This window comes from Protomyctophum parallelum, assembly GCF_964188405.1.
Source record: "Protomyctophum parallelum genome assembly, chromosome: 2".
NCBI lineage: Eukaryota > Metazoa > Chordata > Actinopteri > Myctophiformes > Myctophidae > Protomyctophum > Protomyctophum parallelum.
In genome coordinates this window covers 61,369,963-61,396,074 of record NC_139699.1, presented here as the reverse complement: position 1 = coordinate 61,396,074, position 26,112 = coordinate 61,369,963, and the positions used below count along the sequence as shown (strand labels likewise).

Genomic DNA, 26,112 nt, shown 5'->3' with positions numbered 1-26,112 from the left:
TGTCCACATTTGGAGTTGCATCATGGCAAAGTAACTACACAACCCAAACCTCAAAAAAGTGGTCTTACCCTTTAACAGTTAACAATTAACAGTTAATTAAATTCTGCGGTTCCACCGTGTGAATGTAATGTGTACTGTGAATGTAATGTTGTCGGCCGAGGAACGCAACATGTAGGCCAAGTTAAAAACAGGCAAAGACATGCATTTATTTCATTTCATTTATCTCCTCATAAAAGATACCATTGCCTGGCCTTGTTGTATCTCAAAAATGGTCAAATGCCTGCATACATAGACAGTATACATATGGACATGATGTAGGCATACAATGTTGGTTTCCTTATGAAGAAAACATGAATGCACTCAATGCAGGCATACAATTGACCCTTTGTCAAGTCCCATCCGTGGTTGTGCCCCTCTTAACACCCATTGGTTGCTACTTCTTCTTGGTTGGACAAAAATCTTTTTTCTCCATAAACTACCATTGAAAAAGCGAGTTTTTCAGTTGCTTTGTGTTGATATTCTGTGTATTCATTCTGGGCATATTGTTTATTAGTTTTTTTCTCTCCGTCTGTCTCTCCAAAAAAAAATGATGTTTTAGCAAATTCAACATAAAGAACCATAAGGCGTAAACCAGGGAGGAAGAAGGGCAGAACGAGGCAGAAATAGCCTGCTGGTTAGTCAGTCAGTCAGGGACCAATCAGAAGGCTGACATTTATGCGTCCTTATGAATAAAACATTTTCTAATAACTACTGCGTAAATAATAAATGTTCTTCAGACAAGCATTTGTCACAATGTTATTTGTGATGCTATACAGTATGCACAGAGATATTGCCCGCATTCTTTAAATTACTTTGGTGGGGGATGCGTGTTATATAAGTCAATAGTCTGGATTGGAAATAATTGTTTTTATATACTCTTTTTTTTATAATTTCCACACTTATCCAGACCTATCCTGAGAAATCTAATTCCATAATTGTGTAGGAACCCTGGGGTTCTAAAATACCTTCACGTCAAGGACCCCAGTTATGTGTTTGGTCACAGACCCCCCATCTGAAATAATGTTGTGCCACAGGGACAAGATTTGTGTAGTTTCAAAAATATTCAAAATGTCATGCTTGTATGTATGATGTCATTCATACTATAATAATGTATTATCTCTCTGAAAAAGATTGTGGAGACGTTTGAATCGTCCACGGGTTATTATTCATTAGCCCATTCTGACCTGAGATCAGATTCATGCGAGGTTTCCACTGGACACACACTGGTCTGATGAACCCATTCTGACCTGAGATCAGATTCTAAAAATGTCAGTCGATTCTTTCAAAAATAGCAGACCTACAAGCTCGTAGCGCGCCACTCGGGTGGCGCGCTATGAGCTTGTAGATCTGCTATTTTTCAATAGCTAAAGCATAACATGATGCCAACACCAAAATGGGTGCCCGGTCAGAATGGGTTAGGGGCAGCAGTGGCTCAGGGGTAGAGTGACCACTAGGGGGTGGCGGTGGCTCAGGGGTAGAGTGACCGGATGGGAACAGCAAAGGTTGCCAGTTCGAACTCCCCGAACTCCTTTCTGAAACCAGTCCCTTGACTTGAAGTTTCATTTATAGTTTTTCACGGTGCGGTAAATAAAGAGCCCTTGTGAACATCAATTGGAGCGTTGTCTATTCTGCATCAGATGAAGATTGTTTAGGAGGAGTTTATTTATCATTTATTTTGTAGTGGTACTTCCATTTGTAGGTCGCCGTTTCCATGCGGACAGAAAGCAGGGCTGCACAAGGCAATCGAGTCTAGATCGGCACAGACTCGCTCTTGGGGGCTTTATAAGCCACTTCCACTCAAGGCTGCTTGGTTTCGGACGACACTTAATATGGCGCAGCCTCGCGTGAACGCGCATATCGAGGGGCAAGTGTGTAGGGCGAGTGGCGAGGAGCTGGTTTCAGAAAGGGGGCCCCAGAGTTAGTGTCAAGTGTCCTTGAGCCAGTCTCTGAACCTCTAATTGCTCCCGATGTGCAGGTTGGTGCCTTGCATGGTTTCCTCCGGCATCGGTGTGTGAATGCGTTTGTGAATGGGTGAATATAAACAATGCACAATCTCTGTAAAGCGCATGGATAAAGGCGCTATATAAATGCACCATTTACCATTATTGTCTCCACCAGGCCGAAGGCATTGGGAGAGAGTATGTTGTGCCGTCTGTCTGTCCGTGTGTGTGTTTTTTTATATTACTCCTCCAGATTCTGTCCAAAAATCCTGCAAATCGTTACACACCATCTCTATAGTCATGTGTTCTGTCCGATATTTCATATTCCATCCTAATTGGCTAACATTGGCTTTCAAAGTTTGCAGGATTGGCCCGTTTTGAACAAAAAGCCTCAAATCATGAACCCAGCATGCAAATTTACGCGAAATCTTTCACAGACTTTCCTACTAGGCTGAGGAATATATCCCACCCTTTTCATATTGGCCACCATAGCGCCACCAACAGGTGGACTTTTGCAAAACACATTTTTGGAACAAAATGCCTCAAATCATCCAATTGCCATCCAAGGCGTAAGAAGAAAGGTCACCCTTTTCACATTGGCCTATTATAGCGCCACCAGGAGGCCACAACCTGACCTGGTGGAGACCTGTGTCCCCCGAGGGGCACTTTATTTTAGGGATGCACTGAATGGGAAATTCTTGGCCGAAACCGAATACCGAATATAGGAAACAGTTGGCCGAAAACCTAATAGCTGAATATGATTACTAATATATCTTTTTTTTTTTTACCAGTTTTTGTACCATTGCTGTCATAACCCGTTTCCACGTACAGGCATGTGTGTGTGCTCCATGCTTGAACCTGCTTTCTGATCACGTCATCACGACAAAACGGTAGGTTTACGGTAACACGGGTTCTTTGACTATTCGGCGTCGGCTCTAAAATCAACCAAACTGAATACCGAATATGCATTTCTTGCCACTAGTGGTCCCAATAGTCTCAGTGGCCGAATATTTGGTACATCCCAATTTATTATCATCATTTATCACACCTCTATTAACCCATTCTGACCTGAGATCAGATTCATACGAAGGTTTCCAATGGACACACACACTGGTCTGATTAACCCATTCTGACCTGAGATCAGATTAAAAAAAAAAAGTCAGTCGTTCTTCGATTTTTCAAAAATAGCAGACCTACAAGCTCGTAGCGCGCCACTCGGTGGCGCGCTATGAGCTTGTAGATCTGCTATTTTTCAATAGCTAAAGCATAACATGATGCCGACACCAAAATGGGTGCCCGGTCAGAATGGGTTAATAACGGGATAGGAATTTGCATCCGAGGATGAAAAAACAACGAGGAATCATTTGAGCTGACATAAAGTGTCATCCTTACCCTCCAGTGTGGATAGAGACGGAGTTATCGACTCGGCTGGCGAAGGTTCCTCTGAGGTAGTGGGCGTCGACATCGGGGACTGGCTACTGCTGGTTTTTGGCTCGTTACAGAAGGCGTCTGATTGGCTGCTGCTACTGGAGCTGGGGACGGGCTTCGGGGCACAATCCTCATCTGGCTGTTTCGTCTGAACATCTGAGGTGAAAAGAAGTGGAATCACAATTATTAAGTGGTTTACTTGAACCAATAGATTTAGTCCATACAATACAAATAAAAGTGTGTGTGTGTGTGTGTGTGTGTGTGTGTGTGTGTGTGTGTGTTCTTTTTAAAGGTTTTATGACATTCATTTTCATTTCTTTTTCTTTTTTCTTTTAGGTTTTATGACCTCAATTACACCCAAAAAACCTGAACTTTGAACATTCAGTGGATTTTCTGTGGTCTGAAGTTTTCTTTGGGTTTTTTTGGGCCTTTTGAGCTACAATGAAAACAGGCAACACAGTGAAAACAGTGACATCTGCTGGCAAATCCCATTGACATATATGGGATTTGCAGTAAGTGAAGTCACTTACTGCCGGCAAATCAGAGCACCTGTTTGAGCCAGAAAACCCCAGATCACAGAAAATCTACTGAATGTTAAAAGTTCATGTTTTTTGGGTGCATTTGAGATTAGAAAACCTAAAAAAAACAAGAACAATTCCAAAACCTTTTTTTTAATGTCACAATCCCTTTAAGTCAGATTTAATTCTGTTAGATTCATTAACAATTATTGAACCACTATACATTAATTAGTCCATTTTTGTTTTATTCAACTGACCGTTTAGTATCCCTTTCAAGTGGGCCCTGCTTCATACTCACAGTAACACACATCCGACACGGTGACACCAGGGAGCTGCCCAGTACGCCACTAAGCATTGACACCGGGGCAGGAATTTCACAGCGGCCATGGCCGTCGTTGCCCCTCTCTTTGGCCGTGTGCCCCTCGAAAAATCATATGCCCAGACGGCCACAGTGGCCGTTGTGCCCATGTGCCCCGACCGGCGCCCACAGCAGTTCATTTTACCGTTTTTCCTCTGCGCAATTTCCCAGTCATTACTCATTACGGTAACCAATGTGCCCCCCAAACGTCCCGCGCAGAACAAATCTGTGTAGCGCACATGAACACCAGAGATGTTTATTGTAGTTGTGTTGCCATTTGCCAAGTCGTTTGATTATTTTGCCTTAATAACTACCCCCGCATTTTATATACATTGCCCAGTCTGGTGTACGTGTCATTGTTATGTATGTCTTAAGTTGTTTGTCATGTCTATAAAAACCTAATAAAAACTAATATAATAAAAAATAACTACCCCCGCTGGTCGTCATCGCACACACACGCACACACACACACACACACACACACACACACACACACTAAACTGAGGGCATTTTAGCCCACACGCTGCCTTTATGATTTATTTTTGTCTAACGCGAAACAGCGTGACTGTCCATAAAAGGAGGAGGAGAGATGATCTATCTATCTAGCCCACGAAAACAAACATAAATCTGGATAGAGACAGAAAGATACCATGGATATTAAACACATTGTTCCCCTGTGCTCCAGCGCAGATAACACATGTACTCCAGGTAAGAACAAAAAAACTGATCTGAAGCTGCACTTTCACTTTGTGTTGACTTATCTCCAGAGTCCTCAGTCCTGCAGGCCCACAATGGAGAGATCTCACCTGTCACTAACCACTCTAGAATGCCATATATGCCAGTCTGCCTTAAAACCTACATTTATGTGTTATTCAATATATTACTTTAGCACAAAATATAGGCTTTTCTAAACCAGGCCCTCATTCAAAAGTTATGTATGGCTGTCATTGTATTTTCTGTGAATTAAGTCACAGTTTAACCTGAGTGATCCTCAGCCATTTTAACTTCAAGGACCCCCAAATTAAATGTATATTAATTAGCCTAGGCTAGGGTGACAGGGTCCTAGGCCATTTCATTATGATTTTCATCTGTGGACCGGGGGCCCCAATACATGTTAGACATGTCTACAATATTTCACAACAGTAGCTACTTATAATTTCTTATTTAAAGCCGTGATTATTTATTTAAGAAGCACTGTTCTGAACCAATGTTCGCCTTGAAATAAATAAAAATTGAATCATCCTAAACCTTTAAGCTAGAATAATTAGAATAATAAAATAATTGTTCTAATTGATGGCCTTTCATGCCCTGGCACGCTGCCTTTGTGCCCTCAAAAAGTTGACCACACTAAAGGCCAAGTGGCCTTTCCCCTAAAAAGATGAAATTCCAGGCCTGATTGACACTGGAGTTTTGAGGTTAGGTGCCTTGCTCAAGGGCATTTTGTGTGTGTGTGTGTGTGTGTGTGTGTGTGTGTGTGTGTGTGTGTGTGTGTGTGTGTGTGTGTGTGTGTGTGTGTATATTCTATGTATATATATATATATATATATATATATATATATATAGTGCCAATTAACTAATGTAATCCTGGGCGCTACACTACCTCTGCCAACCTGGGGGGCCAGCGGACTGACCTCATGCCTCCTTCGATGCATGAGGAGTCCAAGCTGCTTCTTTTCACCTGACAGGGGGAATTTCCCTGGCCGGACATAGCGCATGGAAGGAAGTTGGAACCGACCAGTTCCTTTCCCCTCCATCAGGCGCCCGGCTGGCCAGGGGGAGGTAGTTTAGAGACCAGGATTACTGCATGTTTTTGTGAGGGTACCTACCCTAGGGGACATGGGGTGAACATGCAAACTCCACACAGAAAGGCCCTTTCGCCAACCCCGCCTCGGGTATGGGCACTGATGGCGCGGAGGAGGGAACACGCCCCCCCCCCCCCCCGCGCCCACAGCGTCCCCAGTCGGAATCGAACCCAGGACCTTCTAGCTGTGAGGCGACAGCACTACCGACTGTGCCACCGTGCCCCAGCTATATTTAGCTTTTACTGCAATTAGATAGACCTTTATTGACCCAGAGCGAAATTCTGGTGGCCAGGAAAATCATTCATCATTGATGATGAATTGATAACTATCAATTAATGAAATGCCTTAACCCATTCTGACCGGGCACCCATTTTGGTGTCAGCATCATGTTATGCTTTAGCTATTTAAAAATAGCAGATCTACAAGCTCATATCGCGCCACCGAGTGGCGCGATACGAGCTTGTAGGTCTGCTATTTTTGAAAAATCGAAGAGCGACTGACATTTTTAAAATCTGATCTCAGGTCAGAATGGGTTCATCAGACCCAGTGTTTGTCTGGCGGAAACCTCGTATGAATCTGATCTCAGGTCAGAATGGGTTAAAAGTTGAACCCCCACCGTGTGCTGTTGTATGTATTGTTGTCTATAGTGTGGCTTCACAGTTCGATTTAATCCATTTTGGTCCGACCTCGAAATAAAAAAAAAATCTTCTAAATCCTCCAGTTTTCTGAAATAAATATTTTCACGATTAAAAAAAAAAATAGCAGACCTACAAGCTCGTAGCGCGCCACTCGGTGGCGTGCTATGAGCTTGTAGATCTGCTATTTTTCAATAGCTAAACTATAACAAGTAAGACGCGCAAACGCGGGAAGCGAACGCAGCTCGTAAATGGCAATAACAACAATTAGAATAAATTACATACTTTTTTAAGGTTCTTTTTAAAGTTCTCTTTTTTGTGTTTTTTAAGATTTTATTTTTAAGTTAAGTTTTGTGTTTTTTTAAGTTTTTAAGATTTTATTTTTAAGTTAAGTTTTTTGAAGTTAAGTGTTTTTAAAGTTTTTTTTTTAAGTTAAGTTTTTTCTTTTTCATTTTAAGTTAAGTTTTTTTTTAAGTTACTGTAAGTTTTTTTAAGTTAAGTTGTGTGTGTGTGTGTGTGTGTGTGTGTGTGTGTGTGTGTGTGTGTGTGTGTGTGAGTGTGTGCGTGCGTTTTGTGTGATACAGCTGCGCCCTCTGGTGGCGGGCGGGTGGTGTAACAGCGGGACAGACACACACACACACAGACAGACATGATCTGCAGGGTCTCATAGTTAGTGCTCACTGCATTCACAATCACTGCGTTCGCAATCACTGCGTTCGCAACAATGTTTAAAACACCAAAAGGGGTTCCCGTCCAGAATGGGTTAAGAAACGTTTGACAAGAACATCAGTTATTTTGACTTTGACTTGTTTCAAGGGGGAGGATTCAAGTAGGTTCGGTTTGCGTAACTTCATTAGGCATTATTTAAACAGGCAGGCCGATAACTGACGAGGCCAGAAATTGCAATTTACAGGGTACACATGGGCGGTCATTATTATGCGCAGAGCCGCGGAGAAAAGTATGGCTTGGCACTTTTTGTTGACCCCCTCGGCGTGTTACCCTACTTATAGTGTGTATTGCGTGTATACGTAGCACTGGCACTGATCATAACCCATTCTGACCTGAGATCAGATTCATACGAGGTTTCCACTGGACACACAACTGGTCTGATTAACCCATTCTGACCTGAGATCAGATTCTAGAAATGTCAGTTGCTCTTCGATTTTTCAAAAATAGCAGACCTACAAGCTCGTAGCGCGCCACTCGGTGGCGCGCTATGAGCTTGTAGATCTGCTATTTTTCAATAGCTAAAGCATAACATGATGCCAACACCAAAATGGGTGCCCGGTCAGAATGGCATAAGCTATATATTTACCGTTTAGCTTTTTTGTTAGATTGACTTATTGATCGTGATTCTCAGGAAAATCAATTAACACATTGTATGCTAGAGTTTTCTATTTGCTCAGGCTTGCTGGTGCTAAGCGATTAACATTGGACTTTTGAACTTTTTAGGGGCCCACAGCGAGGGGCCTCTTATAGCGAGAATCACATCGCATAAATAAAAAGTAGGCCAAACATGTCCACTTCAATTTAAAAAAAAAATTATGATTCTACCATCTTCCATTCTGGAGATATTGACCTTTTTCTAAAACCTGCTTTTGAAGGCACGCTGCTCGCTTGAAAAAACAGCAGAGATATGGAAGGTTGAAGTTGACAGACATTGACAGACAGATATAAAAATGAACACAAATAATATCATATACATACTACACACTGAATGAAAGCCCTGAATGTCTACTTTTAGGAGGAAAACAAATACACATGGTCCCATGTATAGTTTGTCAGTAATTGGCTATTGAATGCAGCTTGCGCCCACCAGAGAGGATTTCAGAAAATGCATGGACCAGAAGAACTATTATTCACAAAATAAGGCCTATAGCGAAATGTACATACTATATACCGTATGAAACAGAAGACTCTCTGCTTTCATAAGAAAAATACTTCTACTGTAATAATAATGAAAATCACACCCCTGTGAAGTGAGCAGTGCAATGTTGCGCAACATTGCACTGCTCACTTCACAGGGGTGTGATTTTCATTATTATTACAGTAGAAGTATTTTTCTTATGAAAGCAGAGAGTCTTCTGTTTCATACGGTATATAGTATGTACATTTCGCTATAGGCCTTATTTTGTGAATAATAGTTCTTCTGGTCCATGCATTTTCTGAAATCCTCTCTGGTGGGCGCAAGCTGCATTCAATAGCCAATTACTGACAAACTATATTTGTATATATTTGTATATTTGTTTTCCTCCTAAAAGTAGACATTCAGGGCTTTCATTCAGTGTGTAGTATGTATATGATAATAATTTATTTATGTTTATATCTGCCTGTCAATCTCTGTGACTTTAAACCTTTATAACTCGCTATGATAACTTCATGAGGAAATGCTCACTTCACAGGGGTGTGATTTTTATTATTATTACAGTATTAGTTTTTTTCTTATGAAAGCAGAGGGTCTTCTGTTTCATACGGTATATAATATGTACATGTCGCTATAGGCCTTATTTTGTGAATAATAGTTGGACCTGAACAACTGCATTCAATATCCTACTGACAAACTGTACATGGGATCAATATTATGTATTTGTTTTCCTCCTAAAAGTAGACAATTAGGGCTTTCATTCAGTGTGTAGTATGTATATGACAATAATTTATTTATGTTTATTTTTATATCTGCCTTCAGAACGATAGTATAACGGTGAGATGCGTTACTGGATCGGTGAGTTTAGTGGTTGAGGTTGACATGTCTGGACATGTTTGAGGAAAGAAGCACAGGAGAGAGAGATGATCAAATAACTGGCTGCTTTGTTGGACAACGCTATCTTCACTTTGTTTGGGCAAAGAAGCAGAGATCAGCGATGGAAAAGAGTTTTATCCACGGCAGATAAGTAATGACGTATTATCGAGGGACCGCCATGATCAACTAACTGCCTGGGACCGAGGCTACGTTGTCACCAGCCAATGCAGCCATCGCTATCCGTTGTGTGATTGTAGCCTTTTTATTCATTATAATTGCAGTGATAAGACCTATATCACAGCCGGGCGTCTCTCTCGATACCGTGGATATAGCCTACATCCGCAATCACACAACGGATAGCGATGATGGCTGCATTGGCTGACGAAGACGTAGGCAGTAAGTTGATCATGGCGGTCCTTCGATAATACGTCATTACTTATCTGCCGTGGATATAAAGCTCTTTTCCATCGCTGATCGTGCTTCTTGCCCAAACAAACAAAGTGAAGACGCGATGGCGATCCACACAACGGATAGCGATGGCTGGTGAAGACTGAAGACGTAGCCAGGCAGTTAGTTGATCATGGCGTGTGCCGTGTGCGTGTTGAAAACGTTATGAAATGGCGATCGTTGAAGATTATTCTTGGTTTATATACTGGCAGAGGGCAAATCGACACGACTGCGTTATATCTTTTTCCGAGAATGAGAGCGGTGCAAGGCGATTACAAGGCGCAGTGTGGCCTGGGGCCAGGGAACTCAAACTGCAATGCGATCCGGGCAGAAGAGACTCAGACTCCCCCCACAAAGATTCCTCGGGAGAAACCATGTAGAAACAGGAGGGGAGGGGGAATCGAGTGTATTCACAGACACTAGACTACTACTAGATGGGTAACTCCATTTTAGATGCCCTGACATCTGCGTTGGTCTATGCCGTTGCCGTGCAGACCCATACGTGTAATGGAGGCATTGGAGGAGGGAGCGTCTTCGCCACAGACAGACCTCTTTTCAGGAGGGAGGGGCTTTTTACTCCCGGATCACATATTGGAGCTTCCTGGAGACGATCGCTTTTATTTTCTTCGGTGTCCTGGAGCATAGGACTTTGATGTACAGTAAGCAATAAAAAAACGTATAAAACGTATACATACGCTTCGCGCGTACGGCGTTCGATATTAATAAAGCGTATGGATACGTTTCCAGCATTTTTTGTGTTAACAAGAAATAAAAAATTAAAAAAGTTAAATATTAAATATAAAAACGTACCTGCAAAACATTTTGAGCAGAGATTCATGGTTTTGCTCGACCTGAGGACAGATAAAGAACATGCGTTAATCAAATGTGGCAATAGTCTGCTGCAGGAAGCCGTAAGCAGGGGGAATAGCTTTTTATAATGTTCTTTCTGAAAACTGTATAAAAGTGTGTCCGAGAAAACACTTGAGTACAAGTTATACCAATGGCTGGTATAATGCATTTTATTATAAGGTTAACCCATTCTGACCGGGCACCCATTTTGGTGTCAGCATCATGTTATGCTTTAGCTATTTAAAAATAGCAGACCTACAAGCTCGTATCGCGCCACAGAGTGGCGCGATACGAGCTTGTAGGTCTGCTATTTTTGAAAAATCGAAGAGCGACTGACATTTTTAGAATCTGATCTCAGGTCAGAATGGGTTCGTCAGACCAGCGTGTGTCCAGTGGAAACCTCGTATGAATCTGATCTCAGGTCAGAATGGGTTAAAAGCATGGCTAAAAATAAAAACAGCATATGCAAATCAATATTATGGGATCCACCCAGCTCAGCTAAACTAAAAAGGGTGAAGTTAAAATTACGCGAGACAAAGTTTTTAAGAGAATGCTTTTGTAAAAAAGGTAGGTTTTTAGTCCATTTTTAAAAGCATCAGTGGAGCCTGCTTTCTAAGGGCCGATTCATACTCCTATTTTAGAGCCGAATAAAAGTCGGTTTCGGCTCTGTAGAGCCTACAACGTGACGTCAATGACGTTCTTCGGGGGGGGGGGCGGGTACCGTCCTAAAGTCTGCTCATCGGCGCTACTGAACAATTCTGACGAGCCGAGCACTACAGCACCGAAACAGCGGTAAAACAAGTATGTATGAATCGGCCCCAACCGCACCACAAAAGCACATGGAGGGGGTGGCCCTTGCACCTAAACACACCACCACGGCCGTCTTGAGTGACAGGCCTGACAACTGTTAACCCATTCTGACCTGAGATCAGATTCATACGAGGTTTCCACTGGACACACACTGGTCTGATGAACCCATTCTGACCTGAGATCAGATTCTTAAAATGTCGTAGCGCGCCACTCGGTGGCGCGCTATGAGCTTGTAGATCTGCTATTTTTCAATAGCTAAAGCATAACATGATGCTAACACCAAAATGGGTTCCCGTTCAGAATGGGTTAAGAGGCAGGCAGGCAGATCACGCCAGGTGATGATTATATTTATGCATACATTACATAAACACTGCTGCCGTTTTTAACATGTATTATATTATTATTATTATTTTAGATCGATCCATTCGTATTTTTTGCTAAGAGGTTGTTAAACCCAAGAAATCACTTTGGCGTTTCCTTTGCTGTCCAACTTCCATTCATACGAGGAAATCGCGTTAAAGGAGAATTCCATGCTAGAATGCTTTCTTATCTTTCTTACCTTTCTTTGTAGTTGTTACGTCCCCACCAAAGAGGTCCAGGTGTTTTTTTGTGCAAAAACTCCATATTGGCCATTTCCCCTACCATAAGCCCTCAATGAATTGCATTGAATGGGAATTGAATGGGGCTATGGGGTGTTATGCTAGTTCGCTTATTTCCATCGAAAGAAGTAGTAAAGTGTGCCGCTTGGGATATTATTTACATTATGAAGAGAGGATATATACAAAGAAATTATAATTTTGAGCGATGGAAATAAGCAAATTAGCACAACACCCCATAGCCCCATTCAATTCCCATTCAATTCAATGCAATTCATTGAGGGCTTATGGTAGGGGAAATAGCCAATAAGGAGCTTTTGCACAAAATAACACCTGGACCTCTTTGGTGGGGACGTAACAACTACAAAGAAAGGTAAGGAAGCCTTTTAGTATAGTACTATTTAGTATGTTAAAAATGGCAGCAGGCGCCTATAAATATAATCATCGCCTGGTGCGATCTGCCTGCCTCTTAACAGCGAAAGAGATAAAGGCCTGTGGTGCTCTCTCAGGTGCAAGAGGAGGGAATTCCCTGAGACTTGGAGCATCTCTAACCCCAACCTCCCAGTTCTCAGGGCAGACCAAAGACTACCAAAGACTCTACAAATGGGACCCAATGCCTCAAGGCCTCAGCCTCAGCGTCAAGGGTTAGATTGGGTTAAGTGCCTGCAACATACTAGCGTCATGTCCAGGGAGTGCACTGTACATCAAGCTGCCTCGCGCTAAGGGAACAGGAGAGAGGCTCCTCCTGGCCCCTAACGGGCCTCAGGGTTCGGCAATGCTTTACTTACTGTCCGAGCCTCCGAGGACCCCCAGAGGTCCTTGAGGGGGTTCCAGGGGATGATGATCCCCAGCTAAATTGGTTTAACCAATTTAACCCACGTTTTATACTCTGGCTATGATACTCTGTCTATTTGAAAGGAGGGACTGAAATAGATCTACATAAGCTCACGAGTTGCAATGCAACTTCTTGTGAGCTTGTAGATACACAGTTTTTTTTCAAAATTGTGAAAAGTCTCACAAATGTTTCAAGAAAGGGGCTTATTATCACTGTGTGGGTCAAGGGACAATCTTTTAATTACCACTGAGTTTTACAACAGCAGTTCATTCAACATCATTTTAGAGGTATCTTCTTGGGGGACAAAAAAAATACTATTTCACACAGTCTTTAAATAACGATTACATATTTTTTACTTTTTTTTTCTCCCAATTATAAAAATTGGCAGTGGGTTATCTTTCCGCGGTGAAACTCTCTAGATAGATAGCGGACTCTCCTTTGGGCACACAGCGGGCGTGACCGCCATGACGGTCACTGCTATCAGTCACATCTTATTTATTTTGGGCACTCAGCTGCACACCCTTGTCCCCGATTCTAAATGCAGGTTCTACTCTGCCTGCAACAGTCAGAAAACCCTCTGGTCTGTCCGTCCGTCACCCTGTATGCACCAGGGGAAAGGAGAGGTACTCGGGTTTTATTTTACTAACGTAAAAGTAGCAATACCACCGTGTAGAAAATACACTGTTAAAAGTTAAACCTGCTGTATTAAACATTTTACTTGAGTAAAAGTGGCAAATGGCATCAAAATGTTACTAAAGTAATAACATAAAGTCAAAGTTTTTGAATAGCCCAAGTAAGTAAGCATAAAATAGGGCCCTAAGTGGTTAACGTGTGTTTTGTTACAAGGTTACAAGAAGATGTTTTCAAATAATAGTGCAATCATTTTTATGTATTTATTGTATTTTGGGATGTAGTGGAGTAGAAGTATATTCAAGTAAACATTTGTATTCATTACTCAAGTAAACTCAAGTAAAAGAACCAAAAACATGTACTCAAGTACAGTACTTGAGTAAAATTTACTTTAGTTACTTTCCACCACTGCAAGCGGGGGTGGGTGTTAAGTCAACCACCAGTAAAACAATTTCCTGTCATCTTCCTCTTGATGACAGGTAATCAAAATCATAGGCCAATTAAAGAGACGGAGTGAGAAAAGTCGACACAGCGTCGGAAATAAATGCGAGAGTGAAATGTGACACAGACAGATAAGACAGACAAGACACAAAGAAAGACATTAGTGGATTGTGTGCTTGTTACTGTGGCCCTGGGTCTGAGCAGTTTCCTAGGCAATCAGTCAGCGCACATAGTCAGACTACCGCTTGCTGTGCTGATGACAGCTTCTGATTGTCAAAGACGGGCATCCTGGCCCCGGCAACACAGTTTGACTGACAGGAAAAGGGAGAGATGACAGTTTGAAGGACGGCATATCACTGCCGTCGGGCAGAAACCTTGTATAACCCCATTTAGGCCTGACATTAAAAAAAAAAGTTAGCTCTGAAAGATTTCAAACTTTATATTTTGTATTCACGCAAGAACACCGGCTTTGATTATAGCATGCTAACTTTCCAGGAATAGAAAGCCTGCGGTTTTCTAATAAGTAATTTAGCTTGAATTCCCCATCAATGTCACTGGTAGGCAAGGCAGGTTTGTGAACTGTCCACAGATCTCCTCTGAGACACAGATGGGGAATTCCCACAGGTTGGGAATCACTGTTGGGAAATCTTGGAATGAATAAATACCCATTATTACACGTCGCTTGTTTTTTTCTCCTTGTATTTAAGCAGGGATGTTGTACAAGAGAGCATCCTTACTTACAGCAATGACACGTGGGAGCAGTTAAAGTGAACAGAAGGTTACACACATTTTGTACTGGTGCTCCTGGGAACTGGCCGGGCCAGTGAGGAGTACACACACAATACAGTCAGGACTCGGAGTACTGCACTGCCAGCCACCTCCAGTTGTGAGCTCACAACAGGTCACAATGTCATGTGTTGCGTTATTTTAAAGGGATTGTGACATTAAAAAAAAGGTTTTGGAATTGTTCTCGTTTTTTTTTAGGTTTTCTAATCTCAATTGCACCCAAAAAACATGAACTTTTAACATTCAGTAGATTTTCTGTGATCTGGGGTTTTCTGGCTCAAACAGGTGCTCTGATTTGCCGGCAGTAAGTGACATCACTTACTGCAAATCCCATTATGTCAATGGGATTTGCCAGCAGATGTCACTGTTTCACTGTGTTGCCTGTTTTCATTGTAGCTCAAAATGCCCAAAAAACCCCAAAGAAAACTTCAGACCACAGAAACTCCACTGAATGTTCAAAGTTCAGGTTTTTTGGGTGTAATTGAGGTCATAAAACCTAAAAGAAAAATAAATGAAAATGAATGTCATAAAACCTTTAAATAAACTATTTATATACATAATATATATATATATATAATTTATTCCTTTTTGGTATATGGGTAGGCATTAGACATGATATTTCCCAGAATTCCCACCCAGCTAAGAAATATGCCATTTGTATAATCGGCTGGTATTCTGGTTCTCCATTAAAAAAAGGGGAATGCACGACAGGAATTGCTATAGTCTTCAGTTCATGTAGCCCTGGAGTGGTTAGAAACAAATGGAACACAACAAAGTGCATTGCAGATAAACAGCCACTCAGACCCTCGTAACACAGCCAATACAACAACACACGCCTGCAAGGACAATGCTTCTCTAACCTTCATTTCAGTAGTGAGAACATCGAGCGTGGTTCTACGGAATACAAACTGGTAGTTTTATTGACCAACATTTCTCTCAGAGGGGTGCCCGGGCACAAAACAAATAGGCAATCTTTATTAGACGAGCATTTGATATTGAACATGTGTCTCATCCACTGAAACGAGCAGGTAAGACCAAGACCTTAATCATCCTGGCTTCATTAAAGTTCAATTTAAAATCCAAACTGAGCTTTGTGCTCTCCAAATTGTATAACATCCATTTCACCAAGAAACTGTGTGCTGCCGAAGAGAGTCATTAAGACTCCCAGAGACTCATTTCTGATGCCAAGTTGGGAGAATAAAGGCGACAAGTAGGGGGGGGAAATAAATAAAAGGCAAACAAGCTTCTTTGTCCTTTCATTTTAACTTTTCCACTCCCCTTCCTTCCTCCTTGGCTCCCCATGCCTCGGATCACTCGGAGACAATCAAGCCTGCCTGCTCTCAAGGGAGAAATAACTAAAGTGGGAAGCAGGGATTAATTTGACGTCTCCTGTTAAATGTCAAACGCAATTAAGGCTTCTGAGCCCCATCCTGAGTCACCAATCAAAAGCGCACGGGGTGGACCAGTGTGTGCCTGCTTCACAGATATTAAGAGACCACGGAAAGGATTGAAGGAGCGAGGTGGCAATAGAGGGATGCTGTTAAAGGATGGCATCAAGCTAACAGTAGAGTATAGCACAGAATGCATTTGTATGTCAAAGAAGCGTCATGTGCTACACGAATACTGGATGACTCGCCCCGGTGCTTGCCCGTTTTTCCTCCCGGAATTTTCACCAGTGAGGGGGATAACTTTGTAATATGCTATTGGCTGTTTGCATTCTTTTTGGAAAAATATAAAAAGATACTCCTGTGGAAAGGCTATATTATTTGACTTATATTGACCATATAAACAAATTTAGTATATGTAAGGTTTGTCCCACTCAAATGGTACCTCGTCAGATAATCCCCACATATCCTACAACAACTTCTGTGAACAGACTTCACTGTAGCAGCTTTTCATGAATTATATTTGTACTTAGGCTGTTCTGCTGTCATGAAAGTTTATAGTTATGAGAAATTCAAAGTCCAACTTTCAAAGGTAGAAATTCAAAGGTAATAACTGGGAGGCAGCATGTGCTATACAATGATGCAATCGCAACTCTCAGCGCTGCTAGTGCAGTGACTGCACACACTGGGGAGTGGGAACACTTACAAACACAGGTCAACGTGACACGACAGTGATTATTAGCTGCTACCAACTAGTGGTAAGTTGGACGTACAGGATGAGGCCGAATAATTGACAAGGCTGATTGGAAGGCTGCGATGCAATGCAATATTACTACTACTTTTTTACTAAAAAAAAAAGAAATATATATTAAAAAACAATTAGGCCCCTGGAGGCTCGAGGCCCGTTTCAATTGAAAAGATTGAAACTTAACATATGCATACTATATATACTTCATGAAATATCAAACGTTACTCACTGATTTTAATGCACACTAATACACACTTTTAACACACACACAATATTTGTGCATATGTTTTATTGTGTCACATTAAATAACAGCATGAGATTGAGAAATGCATCAGGCCTGACCTAGCTAAAGAAGGTCCCCCATCATTAATCTCGTCTACACATTTACAAGTCTGTTAATAATTGTACATCCATCTGTTTATGGAGCCTGTGTACGGGCAAAGTGTAGCCAATCAAATTATTTAGCCAACACCCACCATCTGTTGGCATTCTTTTAACTACAATTTTATAATAGGCCTTTAACTGTTCTAAACTTTTATTCCCTTTTATGGCCAGTTCAAAATAGTGGATAACTGATACTGATTTAGTCGGGCACGCCCTGGAACCCTTCTCAAGGACCCCACTTATGGGATTTGTTTTTCACCACCACATAGACATATCCAGGTTTTTACTTTAGTAAAATGCCATTGTTTCAAGCTCATAGCGTGGCACCGAGTGCCGCACTATGAACTTGTAGGTTGTGAAAATGTGCCTCAAATCTTTTAATATATATTATTAAAAGGGATTGTGACATTAAAAAAAAGGTTTTGGAATTGTTCTTATTTTTTTTTTAGGTTTTCTAATCTCAATTGCACCCAAAAAACATTAACTTTTAACATTCAGTAGATTTTCTGTGATCTGGGGTTTTCTGGCTCAAACAGGTGCTCTGATTTGCCGGCAGATTGTGATGTAAGATCCTGCAAATCCCATATATGTCAATGGGATTTGCCAGCAGATGTCACTGTTTTCACTGTGTTGCCTGTTTTCATTGTAGCTCAAAAGGCTTCCAAACCCCAAAGAAAACTTCAGACCACAGAAAATCCACTGACTGTTCAAAGTTCAGGTCTTTTGGGTGTAATTGAGGTCATAAAACATAAAAGAAAAATAAATGAAAATTAATGTCATAAAACCTTTAATCAAGATTATTAGCGAATATTTTCATTCAAATCTTTTGGTTCTGGGGAGGTCCCTGGAACAACATATTTTCGGATGGGGGGGTGGAGGCATATTACACATACTTGTTGGGTGTCCTTGACATAAAATATTGAGCACCACTGATACAGAAACATGACATTTTTTATCAGGCCTAAATGGGTTAACAACCTCCATGGACCAAACAAGCAATGCCAGAAAAATGGGACTGACTTGCCTTCAATGATTCTCATTTAGAATATACGCTGAACATTTTGTTGAGGAGTTTGGCATTTTTCAACATGTATAATTGTGATATTGAGAAATGTGACCCTGACACTCATTGCATCTGAGTCTCTGACCGAAGTGAGGTTTTGTTTGGGCAGTTACCTGTACTAGAGCAGTTGCTTAGAGCAGTGGTTCTCAAAGTCGCGTCTGGGGAGCACCAGGGGTCCTTGAGGGGGTTCCAAGGGGACCCCAACAAAACTCGAAAATATCTTTAATAATGTTTGAAAGATTGTGAATGTTTTTTAAACAATTTACCGGTAACACAAATCGTGTATGGGGGTCCCTAGTACAAAATGTTTCCAGATGGGTGTCCATGGACAAAAACGAATATATATATATATATATTCATTTGGGGTCCTTGAAAAGTTTGAGAACCACTTTTTTCGACTTAAGAGTAATGTTAGGCTTCTGATAAAAACAGTTCTACAGGCAATGGCATGCATGTGTGTGTGTGTGTGTGCGTGTGTGGGGTGCAGATATTTAGAGCCAGCAGTTAACATTTCCCTCCCCTCTTCCATTATTCGTTAAAGGGACACTTCACCCTTTTTGCAAAAAAATATATGTTAATGACGTTTAGAAGCTTTAGAACACTTTCCTGGAGATCTTTATGTGTGTAATATGTGGTTTTAGATATTTTAGATTGTAGCAGTGAGCCTGTTGTCTCTGATGTCATGGACACTGGGCTCACTTCCTTCCTGGACTACATGTTGTCTCAGTAAGACAGCTCTCCCCCTATCCACAAGGAGGAGCAGTGCACCAAAGAATTATGGGAATTGTAGTCCAGGAAGGTAGTGAGACCAGTGTCCATGACATCAGAGACAACAGGCTCACTGCTACAATCTAAAATAACTAAAACCACATATTACACACATAAATACCCCCAGGAAAGTGATCTAAAGCTTCTAAACGTCATTAACATATATATTTTTGCAAAAAGGGTGAAGTGTCCCTTTAACAGCTTAAGTCTCTTACAGCAGCAGTTCTCATACTTTTCCATTCCAAGTATGCCAATACCTCCAAAAGTGTACAAACTGCAATCTGTGTAACATGTAATGTGTACACTTTCAGAATTACATACCTGGAAGGGTCCATTTGCCAACTATCAACATTTTAACTTGGGAGTGGGGACCCTCTGGAACCCCCTGGCCCTCAAGGACCCCTGAGGGTCCCCGGACCCTACTTTGGGAACCACAGTCTGGTGCTATGCCCAGACGAGGATGTATTCTGCGTTACCCGGGCAAGTATTTAGCCGATCTGCCCTTTCTGCCACACGGAGACAGCGTTTTGCGGGACTTACCCGGCTATTTTTTTTTTTTTTTAATGGTTTATTTCACCACAGTATCACAAGTATCTCAGCCAGTATCACAGCCATTTTATATTTGCACATACATGCCTATAAATCTCTTCTCCGAAAATAGCCGATCTGCAGCCCACGCATGAGCTTGTAGAAAGAAAGAAAAAAACGGATGATTTGCATTATTGTTACTATATTGGTGTAGTGTAGAATAGATTATAATAGGCTACATCTAAGATAGGCTGCACAGCCAGGCCAGGCAGGTCCCTCTGCGAGGTGCACGCACAGAACAGCAGCATGGACTCACCTCGTCAAAGTGGGTGGAAATTAAACCTTCTGACCTGAGATCAGATTCATACGAGGTTTCCGCCGGACACACACTGGTCTGATGAACCCATTCTGACCTGAGATCAGATTCTAAAAAATGTCAGTCGCTCTTCGATTTTTCAAAAATAGCAGACCTACAAGCTCGTATCGCGCCACTCGGTGGCGCGATATGAGCTTGTAGATCTGCTATTTTTAAATAGCTAAAGCACAACATGATGCTGACACCAAAATGGGTGCCCGGTCAGAATGGGTTAAACCTTCTGAAGGTGCTATCCATGCTTCAACTTGATCTCTAAATTATATTCTTTGCAAGCAAGCAGCCAAAATGTCACGGCGGGGAAAGGCCTTTGTGTGACTTCAAAACGGCTTTGCATTGAGACCCCAGGTAGGATAAACCCATCGTTTACTGTCCATATTCCTCGATAAACGGCCTGTATAGCCTATGTGCAATTTCTCTTGTTAACTAGCTGAGGATTAGGCAAAATGTTTAGCGCTGTGCAGGCAGCTGAAAATTCAGCAGTGTTGCGCCCCGAATATAATCTCCAAAGTAAAACGCGTGAATTCACAATGCATCATGCCGCCCTTCGTTGTGAGCTTTAAGATCTGCAACCTATGAATCTCATGCTTATGTATACTTTCTAGCCAAAGAGGGTAGTTTAATATGAGAATATTAGCAGGCCTAATGTAAAATCATTAAAATTGTAATGAGTAATGAAAAGAAAGAAAAACATCAGCTACAGTTGATTGCACTTGATGCACTTCACCTACTACTTTTTTTTTTTTTTTTTTGGGTGGCCATCTACAGGCCGGGCATGTGTACTACAGCTTTCTCTGGAATCCGGTGCGGTTTACCGGTCTTGTGTATACGGCATGCATAATTAACAACCACAATGTGGACGCTAGAAACTTTAATACCGTTTTACAAACTTGCGCGGCTAACATCCCGAGCCATCCTCGTCTGTACAGAGCATTAGTTCTGCTTAGAGATTCCTTTCATGGTGACTGGCCACACGTGCCACTGTTGTCTGCCTCAAACCCATAGGATGTCCACTCACCTGCAACACTTGAGCAGCAAGAGTAAAGAACATTATCTTTTACAAATCCCCATAGGGAAATTTCTTTTTGCACAGTGTAAGCTGCAAATGCGTCCCATCTTATCCTGATCTCCCATTTGAAATGGACTTCATTTTCAAACTCAACTGGCAAATCTTGGGTATATTCCAACGTGGGATTGGGAATTGAAGAGTCTATTTCACGCTGCATCAATCACATTACACTTGAAGTTGACACAGTTGGTTCTGGGTAAATAACACCATGTGAGATGCCAATCACTTTTGGTGCCGTTGCTAGCAGTGGCTATAGTGTGTGACACTACTACTGAGTGATATCATACTATAATTCTGACAATGTCTGTCTGAATGTGTGTCACTGTGACTGCCGTAGATCCTCACTGCCTGCACCAATCACTCCTTTTCACACAGGCATTGACCATAATAATATGGAGGTCTTAACGAAGCCCTTTTTTCCAATTTAACAAATTATAAATTAATAATGAATTTATTAGTGAATTAAAAATGTGAAAACGCTCCCAGGGTGCAGTACCCCCCACGGGCCACAGGGCCGCAAGTATTTCACAACGGGTAAGGGCTAGTGACTTTAAATCTATATCCCAGTGCAGTGGACCCGGTTATTTCAAACCTTTGCCTCGATCATGAATAACAACTTTTTAATAGAGACAATAGCAGATCTGCAAGCTCAACATGTTGCATTGCAACTTGTTGTGCTTGTAGATTCCCACCACTAGGCCAGTCAATCTAAGCAAAAAACCAAAAGAAATTGAGGGTTTTTTATGATCCACATTACATACTCAGCCAATTGTAGTACTTCTTACCCCAACATACATATTACATACCCATCCCATCCGACTTAGTTATGTCATCATGAATGGTAGTCGCTTATTGGCCGATGGACAACTAACACCAACATACATACATAGATACCCAGCGGCCGATCGCAGTACTTGCGTGCTCTGCTTGCGCATTATTCATGATTCTGACCCCATGGCATTGCAAGAATTAGTTTTGCACGAAAAACACTCCCTGGGCTAAATTCGGCCATAGCCACTTGTCCAAATGTGATGACCTGACATCACTTTGTGAAGATGGCAATGGCCAATGAGTGTTTTTCTTGCAAAACTAATGCTTGCAATTGATTCAGAATCATGAATAACGCCTAGTTTGACATGTACATGCTACTTAAAGTTGACATTTTTGCCTTATATAGGTTTTCATGGTACCCCAACGTTAAACCCCTGGCCCTGACTTTACCATGATCCACAATTTATACAATCAATTTTTAATATGTTATTTGGATGACCCTAAGGATCATAAAAAACCTTGAATGAGTACTATTGCAATTTCTTTTGGGTCAAATCTTAGATTGGCTGTTATGTGGTTATGTTTCTGTCAGGTCGGTTATTGTGGGCCAGCAATGTTGGGAATTCGCCAATCAGGATGGAATGTAAATATTCTAACAGATCCGTCTTCATTCACATGACTAGGAGTAATATAAGAAAATGTTTGCAAAAATAAGCCTCCTATAAAAGGCTGATGATTTGAAAAATGCAAAACAAAGTGCTTAAACATTCTCCATAACAAAGCTATATTTCAAACATAAATGTTAAATCATTTGAAAAATGCAAAACAAAGTGCTTAACATTCTCCATAATAAAGCTATATTTCAAACGTAAATGTTAAATCACATCATTTGTTTCTTTGTTTGTTTACAGACTCTTGTGTCAGTTGTGTGTGAGTAAAGCAGACAAGCATCAAATATTACACTTATTCACACCTAATAATATACAGTATATAGAGGCTCAGGATACACACATATGGGCGAAAGGAATTAATGGTCACACTGACTCAGACACATTTGGCTAACATTAAAGTAGCCGTAGAAGTTGTATGGTGATCATTGGGGTCAGATGAAAATGTTATGTTCTGCAGTGTCATAGAAAATGCAAAATAGTGCATTGCATTTCAACTCGTGCCGAACATTCAACCTAAATAGATTCTCAGAAATTCACACCTGTGTGAAGTGAGGGGCGCTTTTATCATCAGCATGATGATACATCATGATGGTACATCATCATGGCGTAAAATAGAAATATGTATATTTGCTCAGACACTGAAGTACAATTCCATTCATTGTCAATGTAATGTTTGTGTGGACACACCAAACGCTGTATAAACTGACAAGGGTCAAGTAACTTAGCACAAGGCATTATACAGGAAATAGTTTTACACACAGCTAGATATTACTGGCCGGTAAGGTTTGGCTGTAAACAAACCCTAGTTGCCATACGAGACATAATAAATGCAGACATTTGTCTTGCTTAATATCCTCTCATGGTGCCAAGTACGGCCATACTGTAGCAGCCAATATGACTCAGTAATTGTCTGATCTTGCCAGAGGGGCTGTAGTGTAGGCACCCTCACTTCCCCATGTGTTTTTCAGATCATTGTACAAACAAGGGGCTGGGCCTCTTGAGAGCTTTAACTCTTCTGTTAAAGGCAATGTCGGTGAAGCAGGGTCCTCTACATTACAAGTCTATCCAACCACACACAGCAAGCTTGCTGCTTGACAGCCTGGTAAAGTGGTTCTCAAACTTTTTGAGAGCCCCATAATAACTCTAAAAGCATACAAATAAGGTAGGATGTATTTTATCGAGTCTGAAGTAAAGGTCAGACTCGATAAAAATACATTTATGATAGTCTTGATCCAAGCCAGGCAATACAAATGGAACCAAACCCAGAGGGTCCCTCCCCTGTAACCCAGTTCAAGGACCACTAACCTATAGTACCTGCTAATTAAAATATGACAACAGCACCCCCTCCCCCAGGCTTCAGAGTACAGTAGTAAAGAATGACTTGGCTAACTAGCTAGCTACTAGCCAGCCAGCTAGCAGCTAACAGTACAAAACAATGAGGGGGGAGTTACAACCAGAAAAGCGGCTCATCTTGATCTGCTAGCGTTGGTGGCTAGCGACTAAAGCTAGCCGGGACAACCCCACAAACAAAAGCGACACAGCGGGTTATTATTGTTGTTCTTACCCCCAGAACCCACAGGCACAGCGTGGGGGGATACCGTTACTAGGAGGCTTGCTGCGTTCGCTGCCCGTGTCCCCCATGTCGCTCTTCGGTCTCCGCGTAGCAGGTGAATCCGGGGACGGAGTTGGGGCCTCGTTCGCTATTTTTTTGTTTAAGGTTTCCTCGGGTCTTTTTAAAAGAACAACGGAGGCACTTTCCGACGGTCAAATGTCTCTTTTAAAGGGTCTGCGGAGAACTGACGCCTCGCCGACACGTGCGGCCCCGGAGACAATAGCGCGTTACAACCGGTATGAATTGATAGAAACGATGACAGCTGGATAAACTAAACGACAGACAACATCCATCCATCCACCAGGGCCGGTCAGCTGGAGTGAGGAAGGAACCAACCACTGCCGAACGGGGGGTGGTGAGAGGGGAATCCTGCAAGTCAAAAGTTAAATTCACGTTTCCGTCGCTATTACCTGTAATTATGCATAATCTTGTTGACACTGAATCCCAACATCTTTTAATTGCCGATATCTTTACAGGGGCTTGCCGCTTTAAATTGGTTGGCGTTCGTGTTGGGAAATGGGAACGTTTGCAGCAGTAGCTCCCCTGGTTAACATTGGTATGATCCATTCAATACTATCTTCCTGCAAACAAACAGACAGCCCCATAACACTAGAGCAGTAACACAGTGGGCTGTGGCCCTCAAACTTTTTCATGTCAAGGTCCCCCAACTTGTATTGTAGCCTATTTGGCCGCGGACCCCCGTTGGAAAATGTTCTGTGACGGGGACCCCCGTACAAGATTTTATAAAAAATATATATAAAATAAAATAAAAAATTGTATTAATAGCAGAAGGTCACAACACGTCAATAGTCCGGCAGCACCCACCCAGCACTTTGTATTTGTAACATTGTTTCATCATTGAGCTATATAACACACCTTATAGTGTATATCTGAAAATCATTTTATTTGGCCAACCAGACATACAAAAAATCCATAAGAACTATTGATGACCCAGATACAAAGTTGTGGGCATTTAAAGTTTTGAAATAATGCAAAGAAGATGTTGGTTTAGGCCTATATATTATATTTACCAATTATATGGTTTCCCCCTCACTTCTCTTAAAACAGCTATTGTAGGATCAATTGCTTAATAAATTGCTTAATTATTGTTGGTCTCTAAAACAGTCGGGCACATTCATGAATAACAAGATAAGTAGCAGGTAGGTACAGTAGTGTAGAATTCATGATTTCTCAAGGGGAAATTTGATAGGGACTTCATGGACAGGGATAAAGGGATCCCTTCCAAGCGTTTCGCCTGCGGATATCTTTTGTATAGGAAATCATCCATAGATATTCACACTTCACAGTGTCAGGCAGGGACAGTGCAGGCAAGAGTTTTAAAGCACATGGACCTTAACCACTTCAACCCTGGCATCCCTTATTTTGGATCATGTGAAAATAATAATAATACGATATTAATGATAATAATAAAATCATATTGGAATTCCTTTACGAGTCATTTCACCCGGTGCCAATGCCCAAGCTGTAATCCCGGGTGCTACTCGCCATCTGCTAACCTGGGGAGAGTCCCGAACTGAGCTCATGCAATGCATGAGGAGTGAGCTTCTTATCGCCTGACAGGGGGGGAGTTTCCCCGGTAGGCCTAGGACGTAGCGCGTGGAAGGAACACGTTATTCCAACCAGTTCCTTTCCCCTCCATCAGGGGGGAGGCAGTATAGAGACCAGGATTACTGCATGTTTTTTGTGAGGGTACCTACCCTAGGGGACACGGGGAGAACATGTGAGGGTACCTACCCTAGGGGACACAGGGAGAACATGCAAACTCCACACATCCCAGATGTAACAAAGTGTGAATAAGAGGAATAAAGAAAAGTATAAATTGACATAGGATACTGTAAGAAAACCTTTCTTTTTTTAAAGTATCC

The 26,112-nt window shown here is 41.7% G+C and overlaps 1 protein-coding gene across 1 annotated transcript in view; it reads right to left on the bottom strand.

Annotated features, from left to right (window-relative positions):
• LOC310876643 (AN1-type zinc finger protein 3 homolog) overlaps nucleotides 1-24,532 on the bottom strand; it is a 51,754-nt gene extending 27,222 nt beyond the window's left edge. The window contains exons 1-3 of the mRNA XM_083790230.1: nucleotides 24,179-24,532; nucleotides 10,718-10,758; nucleotides 3,372-3,563 (exon numbers count right to left, since the gene is read on the bottom strand). Of these exons, the coding sequence (XP_083646356.1) occupies nucleotides 3,372-3,563; nucleotides 10,718-10,758; nucleotides 24,179-24,255 (310 nt within the window). The 5' untranslated portion in view covers nucleotides 24,256-24,532. The remainder of the gene's footprint in view (nucleotides 1-3,371; nucleotides 3,564-10,717; nucleotides 10,759-24,178) is intronic.
• Nucleotides 24,533-26,112: the final 1,580 nt, after the last annotated feature.